This window comes from Triticum dicoccoides, chromosome 7B (genome assembly GCF_002162155.2).
Source record: "Triticum dicoccoides isolate Atlit2015 ecotype Zavitan chromosome 7B, WEW_v2.0, whole genome shotgun sequence".
Lineage (NCBI taxonomy): Eukaryota > Viridiplantae > Streptophyta > Magnoliopsida > Poales > Poaceae > Triticum > Triticum dicoccoides.
The window spans coordinates 49,507,999-49,517,915 of record NC_041393.1 but is presented as its reverse complement, the minus strand read 5'-3'; the positions used below and the strand labels follow the sequence as shown (position 1 = coordinate 49,517,915).

The 9,917-nt window shown below is 44.4% G+C and overlaps 1 protein-coding gene across 1 annotated transcript; it reads right to left on the bottom strand.

Annotated features, from left to right (window-relative positions):
* Positions 1–377: 377 nt before the first annotated feature.
* LOC119339696 (hydroxyproline O-galactosyltransferase HPGT3-like) lies at positions 378–5,052 on the bottom strand. Its single transcript, XM_037611663.1, has 12 exons — positions 4,813–5,052; positions 4,671–4,734; positions 4,533–4,582; positions 4,255–4,451; positions 3,681–3,741; positions 3,452–3,524; positions 2,860–2,983; positions 2,669–2,756; positions 2,232–2,282; positions 1,612–1,683; positions 717–829; positions 378–619 (listed from the first exon to the last, which is right to left on the bottom strand). The coding sequence occupies exons 1-12, from the start codon at positions 4,956–4,958 to the stop codon at positions 597–599; spliced, it is 1,062 nt and encodes a 353-aa protein (XP_037467560.1). The 5' UTR covers positions 4,959–5,052; the 3' UTR covers positions 378–596.
* Between the last annotated feature and the right edge of the window lie 4,865 nt (positions 5,053–9,917).

Genomic DNA, 9,917 nt, shown 5'->3' with positions numbered 1-9,917 from the left:
ATATATATGGTGAACAACAAACCCTGTGGGTCCAACTTCCATGCAAGATTTTCAATGTCCACAACAAAGGATGGACATTTTGTTCACTACTCCCTCCGTTCCTAAATATAAGTTTTTTTTACAGATTTCAATATGAACTACATATGGATGTATATAGACGTAGTTTAAAGTGTAGATTCACTCATTTTGCTTGGTATGTAGTCCATACTGGAATCTCTAAAATGACTTGTAGTATTTAGGAACGGAGGGAGTAGTTTGCATGCAATTCGGGGAATTCGTTCATGGCAGCAAAGAAGATGGAGGGTTGACCTGAAGAAGGCGATGGACTATATGGCGAAGTCCATGAAAACAGAAATGCATACACAGTCGGGTCAGGCTGTTCTACTACACTCTGTTAACTGTGAATGAAGTATGCTGGTAGCATAAAGCCGTAAAAGAATGTTTTCATCTCAAAGTAGTTTCTTCATATATTTCTTGCATTCATTCAATCATTCACATAGGCTGCCTGCTATAGGTGTGTACAAAATGGCTAATGTACAAAAACACCTCTTCATCAGGACACCACCATCAGAAGGGGGGGCGGCTGGTCCTTCCGCTCATCCAAAGGAACATACTTTCTCTGGAAGACGATAACACAGATAGAGCGTCAGAGACAAACAAACAAACAAACACGTCGTAATTTCCCTAAGGAAAATATTTTAGCAATGAACGTCTACCTTGTACCGGACTGAGGCAACACAGACGGTCGTCATCAACGTAAGTGGCATTAAGCCCCATCATCCATGAACCAACTGATATGTCATCATGCGCATAGCTCTGCAGCGATGCACTGCATATTGACAACAATAAAAGAGTTAGCCAAATCGGAGCTTGGAAGTAGGAACCCTGGTTTGTGGAAGTACAAAGACCCAAAAATGATAGGTCCTGGTCTTTAAGCACGTAGCAATTGCTAGCAGCACCTATCGCACAACTTTTAAGAATGGAACACCAAATATAATTATAGTATCTTAAAAGAAATTGTTTTATGTGTCAGCTAGCCAATAATAGCATGTCAACAAATGAGTTCTTCTCAAATGCCTATAGTCAGTGCGATAAATGATTATTTCGTTAACAGCAAAATATATCAAAATGATGGATTAACACGTGATAACACATGGGCATGTCCTAAGGAAATTACATATGTGAAATAAAGTAACCAAGAAAACTAAGTGAGCTTCTGATCAACCAAGAAAACCAAATGAGCTTTTGATCGACCAAGAAAGACTTGACGTAATTGCAACATTCAAACTGCTGATCCCACTAATGTATACTCCCTCCGTCCCAAAATAAGTGTCTTGAGCTTAGTACAAATTTGTACTAGAGCTAATACAAAGTTGAGACACTTATTTTGGGACGGAGGGAGTATAACATTGAGCAAACTCAAAATCTCAGGAAACGACACACACTGCCAATGCTCTGAGCTATGGATGCAAATTGATGGCCCATAGGGTACCCTCTGACCCAATCTAGTTCAATCAAATGAACTAAAAATTCTAAAACAGCAACATGGTTTGTGTTGATAAAAATGGTTCAGCGTAGGACTAAATATAAATATAAATACACACCAATTACCTGTTTATGTTGATGTAGCGAGCCAAATTGTTTGAGAGGATAAATAAAGAACCAGCAGCATGGCGAAAATACCTGAGAATTAAAAATCAAGCAATGAAAAGCAAGAACCTAGAGAATGAACATAGAAGGTTATTGCATCAGGCAGAAAGGAATTTAAAGGCTAAGCATGTCCAATTACTAAATATAACAAGCATATAACTGAATCTCAGCAATTACAATTTACAAGCACATGACGCAAAATGAACTGCAACTTAATGTCCATTACAGGTCTATTCAGTTTAAATATGTGGCAGAATAGAATTCACAAGATCAGCGAGACCTAGTCCCAGAACATAGTAAAAAAATAGCATTATTTCATCTAGACATTATTTCAGCCGGTTGAAATGCTTTAGGTCTGTATGCGCATTACATTCAGTCATCCAGATCCTCAGGATAAAATGAGGTCAGATTTTTCTGATCAACATTCACACACCAAGTTTCAATACTGACTTTAGGCATTAACAATCATCTAACATTATGCTACTAAGACGCAGCTAGGCTAACTTCCAAATGGCAAGAACCAGGCATGACTGCACAAAAAGGCGCTGATTAGACACATATGAACATGCCAGGCTACTTACGTCCTTGAATCTCCAAATTTCCACCATTCAGGTTCATACCATTGTTGCTCCCTGAAATTGAAATTGACATCAATACTTTCTTACTGATTGATTAACCAACGCACAAAAGAACGCTACATTCAAACTACAATATCGCTCAGATGTAAGCATGAAGGCAGTGCAATTACGAATGTACTACACACTTTATTTTCAAGTCATGTAATAGGAGCACCTATGGACTATGGTTACTAGGTGTCCCTTGATTAGAGCTCAATGTGCTCCACTGTGTCCATAACATAGGAAGGGTGTCAGCATGGAAAGATCAATCCAGAATTAAACCCCAAAAGTAAAAGCTGCTTCCATTCATGAATGGATGGTCTAGTTGGAGTTAAATAGATGCCATCTGTGTTGTCTGAATACAAAATGATGATGATGATAATAGGTAGGAAAGCACTCACTCTTCACTAACGACAGCTCCTGATTTCATGCAGCCCATGTACAACCCTTGGCTACCTCGACGGGCGTTAAGCATCTCAATTAACCCAGCTAATGGACAATAGCAAGGAGTCAGGGGAAAGAGAAGCTGAGATCAATTGATCAGAAATAGGGAAAAACAGTTTTACAGACAAAAACTGAAATCCAAAATTACCCAAGTCAAGATTAATGTTATCGTCAATCTTGACGTAGAACTCTGCATCCCAAGCTTCTATTGCTGCACTGAAGAAAAACTTAACTTTTTTAGGTAATTCCTCTGCAGCTTCCTCGTGACTTTCCTGAATGATCATTGATTGGCTTAGAACAAGGTGCATTAATTCCAAGGTTTGACAAACGAAAAAAAGGGCAGCCCGGTGCATGTAGCTCCCGCTTGCGCAGGGTCGGGGAAGGGTCCGACCACTTTGGGTCTATAGTACGCAGCCTTTCCCTACATTTCTGTAAGAGGCTGTTTCCAGGACTTGAACCCGTGACCTCATGGTCACAAGGCAGCAGCTTTACCACTGCGCCAAGGTTTGACAAACGAACATCAGAAAAAATGCTTTAGTGATCCTCTCAAGCTATATGAATTTCATTGTTACTGCAGGATCATCAATGAATGAAATGCAAATGATTCTCAAGGATGCAATGTAGTCTTTCATGCTATCAAGGTAAAATCCGTATGCACGTCGTACCACAAATAGTGAAGTTCTGAAGGTAAATTGAGAAGAGCTGGTATATTAGATATTAAGTTATTAACCAAGCCTTACCAGAATCAAGAAATCGTTTGTCTTTCTGCTTTCTTCGTTAATATTACGGTCCAAGCTATCACCTCGATTAGGACTGCAGTGTCCAAAAAGTAAATTTCAGCCAGAGGAAACACACTGACGCACAACAAGGGGACATGTTAATTTAATACAAACAGAAAAATGAGAATGACATGGATGGAATCTAACTCAGATCTTAGCACAACTGAAAGGTATAGTCGAAGAACAAAACCTCCGGCCAATAACAAAACGAATAACCACACCCTTTTCCTCAAGCGTCTTTAAAGCATCACCTGAAATTTACGGAGGTAGAAGAACAGAGTTATCCTATGAGTAAAGGGGATCCTGGTTTACATTCAGCAATTAGAATTAGAATGCCAAGATTAGGTAGCCCTAGTTTAATCGATTGTAATTACATTACAAAAAATATAAGTTCAGTCATTTGGTAACTAGCATCAACCTACAGTCCCAAAGCAGTGCAGTTCCAATAACAGTTGTTCTCTTCAACTAATCAGTGTGTTGTGATCAACTGGTCACTGTTATCCTACGAGTGAATGGGGTCCTGGTTTATGTTCAGCAATTATAATTAGAAAGCCAAAAACTATATTAGAGCCCTAGTTTACTTTATGTTCATCAATTTTAGTTACATGCCGAAAAATATAAGTCCAGTCATTTGGCAACTACCATCAATCACAGGTATTCTCTTCAGCTAGTCAGTGTTCTGAGTTCAACTGGTCAGCGTTATCAGGGGTGGGTTAATTTTGCTTATCGAGAAGAGTAGTAAAAAATGAACAAGAAGAGCAAACCTCTGGGCATCCAGGAGCCACGGAAGGTGTTCCTCTTGAGCCGGGAGCCAAAGCCGGTGTAAACTCCAATGACCGCGAGGAACTTCTTCCGGTCGGAACCCCCAGCACCGGCACCAGTCCCATTTCCCCACAGGTAGCCCTCGCTCTTGGCCTTGGCAATGTCCATCTCCGCCTCGGCGATCTTCCTCCCAATCCCACTGCCACCAAACAACCCATTTCGAATCAACAAACCGGACGAAGCCATACCAGAAAATCTCAGCGGAGAACCGAGAAATTACGTGCATCCGAGGTCCCTCAGCTTGTCGTCCACCGAGATCTCCTTGGGGAGCTGCGATTAAGCGCCGCCGTCAGGGGAAATCGAGAAGATAAAAACGAGAGGTGGGCGGGGAGGGGAGGGGGGGAGGGGAGATCCGCACACTGCCGGTGCTCTTCTCGAGGAGGCCGGAGAGGATCGCCCGGGTCTGCGCGTCCTGCCATAGCCTGCGGACGAGTCGAGGGGGGATCAGAGCTGCTGGGCGGAGGGGAGATCTGGGGAGGAGGGGGAGGGCGCGAGCGTACCGGCCGGCGACGTACACCCAGGCGAGGCAGGCGAGGAAGGCCATGACGAGGGGGACCCTGCCGGCGGAGGCGGCGGCGGCGGAGGAGGAGGGCGGGGTCTTGAAGCGGCGGTTGTCGCGCCGCATGGCGCTGGCCAGCGTTTCCATGGATGGCGGCGATCTCCTCCGACGGCTCCGACCGAGCCCACCTGAAAAGCGAACACTCCCACACCCTGTTTTGCTCCGCCGATGGGGCAAAAATTGAAATACGTGCAGAAAATTGAAGGGCAACTTATTGTACCATCACAATGGACCGCAGAAGACCAAAGTCGGGCCAGGCCTGCCTGCGGCTGGCCCGACTATGCAATCCGAAAGGAAAAACCGAGTCCCATTTTTTAGACCATCTTCAGCAGCTTCTTTTTTCACGAATACGCAAAAATTGTGTATCTTTTCATTGATTGAATATCTTACAGCATGGGATTCCATCCACTCACTCGGCCATGTGCACATGAAGGCATGGTAGTGAGCACAAAGCGGGATGATGATCCCGGTGGCACCGGCCTTGGCCCATAGCGCTCTCTTAATAAACGCACGTATAGTGCAGTGGCGAAGCCACATTTTGGTTGTGCATAATAGCTTGACTACATAGGAATTTAGGTCAAGACTGCTATGTGTGTACACCACCGCTGAACATTGCAAATTCTGAAAATTGAATACAAAAGCACACTTATCATATGTTTGGGCCTCACGAGGCTGACTTAGCGAGGTGGGCCTCATCGGGGCGGACAACGATCATGTGTGCCCCACACGTAACCAGCCTGGCCCGACACGCGACAAAACGGGCCATGTCTGGCACATGGCACATCATGTGTCATGCTCGTCCGCCGAGGTGAAACCTGCGGGCCGGCATGACATGACCCGTCTATGTTTTTTTTCTCTTTTTTTACAAAGTTATTGGCTCAAAAGACAAAAAAGGATCCCAAAACTGTTTTTTTAGATGTGACCCCCAAAACAGCTTTTTTTAGAATTCTCGCCAAACTTTATTCATTCAAGAACAAGTGAACATAGGTACAAGGTTTGGGTCATACGGATTGCCCAATCAAACATGTCTACCTAGTCCTAGGCTACAAGCAAACTTGGCGAGATTGTGAGCCTCAAATTATGGTTCCTACGCTCATGAATAAACGAGTATGAATTAAAACTATTACAACGAAGCATTATTTCATGTACAAGGGCAGCGTTGGGACCTCTTGTCCCTCTGTTGATGTCATTGACCACTTCTTGGCAATCCGAGGCCACACATATATTGGTTGTCGCAAGATCTTCTACCAATGCCAAAGCTTCTCGGCAAGCATAAGTCTCAAGCATCACCGGATATGTGATTCCTTGAAAAACAACTGTCGATGAACCCAGATATAGGTCGTCCTGGTCTCGGCATATCGCTGCAGCAACCCCTCCACGCCGAGACTTGGCCACTGCTCCGTCCACATTAATCTTTACCTTGCCATTCGGAGGTGGCAGCCACCTCTTCTGTTGTGCAGGTGATGTCGTTTGTGTTATTTGATGCTCCTTCCTTGCATTCAACTGACCCAGCTCATCAATGTAATTGTTAACAAAAGATATGGTCTGTTGCAGACTCTGAAAGACTGATTCATATATAGCCTTCCGCCTCGCAAACCATATAGCCCATAATGTGATTACCAGTCGTGTGAAGCTTGCATGGTCCAGGGATTCATTCAACTGAAATAACCAAATCCGAGCATTGGCTTCCAAGTTCTCTGACAATTGGGACACAAGTGCCTCATCTGATAAAGCCCATATGCAGCGCGACATCGTGCACGACACCAGCGCATGTCTTCAGGAATCAACACAGCCACAAAGTGGACATGTATCGTGTACCGCCATACTTCGCCTCTGTAATGTATCCGTCGTTGGTAGCGAGTGATGAGCAAGCATCCAAAGGATATCCTGACCTTTGACGGTACCTTTAGTGTCCATAACGAACTCCATGATTTTTCTTCCTAGTCGGCATTAGAGGATCCACTTCTTCCTTCGAGCCACTCCTCCCTCTGCAGCTTGGTTTTCAGAAGGAATTTATATGCCGAGCTAACACTGAAATTACCTTTCTTCTCTGGATGCCATGCCCAGAAGTCTGGTATATTGCAAGTGCAAACAGAGATCTTTAATATAGCATTGGCATCAATTGGAAGGAAAACATTGCAGATCAGAGCCTCATTCCATGAGGCTGTCGTCGGGATTAAAAGCTCCGACACATACCTTGGAGGGTTCGCCACTAGCAACGTGATCGGTCGTGGTGTCATTTCCTTCGGTGTCCAGTTGTCAGCCCAAATATCTGTTGTTTTCCCATTACCAATCCGCCGTATAATGCCCTGCTGCAGTAAATCTCTCCCTTCCAAGATAGCACGCCAAAGTTGTGAGGGTCTCGTGCCAGACTCCGCTGTAAGGATTGTTTTGTCCGGATAGTAAACTGCTTTGAGAATTCTTGCACTCAGACTTGCTGGTTCCTGGAGAAGCCTCCATGCTTGCCTAGCAAGCAATAAAAAATTAAAAATCTCAAGATTCCTAAAGCCGAGGCCCCCCAAATGTTTTGGCCGAGTCATCACGTCCCAAGATACCCAAGTCGGCTTGTGCTGACCTTGCTTACATCCCCACCAGAATTTCCTGATAATAGACTTGATGTGATCACAAAGTCCTCTCGGCAGCTTGAAGCATGTCATAGAGTAAACTGGGATGGCTTGGGCTACTAACTAAATAAGAACATCTTTGCCGCCAGCTGAAAGGCATTTGCTCATCCAGCCCTTCACCTTGTCCCACACCCTGTCACTCAAATATTTAAACGTCCCCTTCTTTGAGTGACCCACATCAGTTGGCATACCCAAGTATCTATCACTTACAGATTCATTATGAACCTGCAAAAATCCCTTGACAACATCACACACTATTTCGGGGCAGCCCTTACTGAAAAAGATTGATGATTTTTCCTTATTTATTCTCTGTCCAGATGCCATGCAATAAGTATTCAATAGGTTTGAAACTTCCGCTGCTCCATTAACACTTGCCCTGAAGAACAACAGGCTACCATCCGCAAATAAAAGATGATTCACCGCCGGAGCCGACGGTGCCACCTTAATGCTGCTGAGCTGGGATGATTCATTTTGAGAATTTAACAGGCACGAAAGGCCCTCCGCTGCTATCAAGAAAAGGTAAGGAGAGATTGGATCTCCCTGTCGAATACCTCTTGTGGGTTTAAACTCTTCAGACTTCACACCATTAAACATGACAGAAAAAGATACTGAGCTCACCATATTCATCACAAAAGACACCCAAGGTGCAGCAAAGCCCAGTTTCTCCATAATTGACTTCAAATAAGACCATTCCACGCGGTCGTATGCCTTCATCATGTCAAGTTTTAGTGTCGCATAAACATTGTTCTTTGATCTCTTCCTCTTCATAAAATGTAAACACTCATAAGCTAAAATTATATTGTCGGTAATCAACCTGCCAGGAACGAATGCCGATTGCTCATCTGGTATTATCTCCGGGAGGCTCACCTTTAGACGGTTAGCCACCACCTTCGAGGCTATCTTATAGAAAACGTTACATAGACTTATTGGGCGAAATTGAGATAGTAACGTTGGGTTTGATACCTTCGAGATTAGTACCAACAATGTATCATTCACGGAAGCAGGGCTTTCCTCCCCCTTCACAATAGCTAACACCGCATTAGTCACTGCATCTCCACAGACATCCCAATGTTTCTGAAAGAAATGTGCGGGAAAACCATTAGGACCTGGAGCTTTTTTTGGGAACATTTGGAACAACACGGTCTTGACCTCCTTAGCTTCGTAGGGGGCCAGCGGGGTTTCGTTCATAGCCAGAGTAACTTTCACCGGTACATGTTGAAGAACCTCGTCTACCCCATGTACCCCTTCCGAAGTGTATAGCAATTTATAAAACTCTAGTGCCATTTGCTGCATTTCTGTTGGGTCATTAGTTACTTGCCCACTTGGACGTTCCAGCGCCTTAATAAGGTTCTTTCTCCGATGCATCGAAGCTCTCATATGGAAAAATGTGAATTTCGGTCTCCAGCAGATAGCCACTCCACCCGAGACCGTTGTCTCCACATCAACTCTTCTCGCAGGTAAAGCTCGATCAGATGATTATTAATCTTCACTTCCGCATGCGACGGTCCCTCACACAGCCTATCATTGCGCAAACGGTCTAGTTCCTTCTTCAGGCAGTGTATCTCACCCTTGACACTTCCAAAAGTGGTCCTCGACCAAGCTCCCAGGTTACGTGTAAGCGCCTCGAAATCCGCGCATACCTCACTCACCCATGCGTTATGGTTGTTCAGCTCCCACCCTGCCTGAACTACAGATTTGGGGTCAGTATCTCACATTACCTCATAGCAAAACTGTTTTGATTTCTTTCCTCCACCACCTGGTTGTGCTAGGTGTAACAAGATGGCTGAGTGGTCAGATGTAGCAGCCGTGAGATGTTCTATAGCTGTAGAGGGAAACAATCCACACCAATCAACCGAGCCCAAAGCTCTATCTAACCTGCCGCGGGTATAAGAGCCACCGGTTACTTTCTTTTCATATGTCCATCTAGTGCCTTTAAAGCCCAGGTCGACCAAACCGCAAACATCCACAGCATCTATGAAACCTTGGGTTTGTGCCTGACTTCTCGAGCCAACACCATCGTGTTCATCATGCTTCGGGACCTCATTGAAATCACCTATGCAAACCCAAGGTAACTCTTGGAGTGTGGACAGGTTCTTCATTGTATCCCAAGTGTGGTGACGTAGATGGGTATGTGCTTCCCCGTAGAAGCATGAAAGCCTCCATGGTTGGTCCCCTAGACCCGTGATTTTACCGTCAATATGATACCTCGAGTGGCCCAAAATCTCAATGTTTATTTCATTATTCCAAAACATAGCTAACCCTCCACTTCTACCGGAGGCATCCAGAGCAAAAGAACTATCAAAACCTAAAGTACTTTTTAGATTTTCAACTCTCTCCCCACTTAAATGGGTTCCAACTATACAAAGTACTTTAGGGGCAAACTTATTTGCGAATTCACGCAATTCTTGAATTGTCAGGGCGT

Coding starts and splice junctions, on each gene's coding strand:
- LOC119339696 (XM_037611663.1), bottom strand. CDS start 4,958: ATGGAAACGCTGGCCAGCGCCATGCGGCGCGACAACCGCCGCTTCAAG. Junction 4,735..4,812: donor TGGGTGTACGTCGCCGGCCG/GTACGCTCGCGC, acceptor ACTCGTCCGCAG/GCTATGGCAGGACGCGCAGA. Junction 2,984..3,451: donor CAAACGATTTCTTGATTCTG/GTAAGGCTTGGT, acceptor ATGATCATTCAG/GAAAGTCACGAGGAAGCTGC.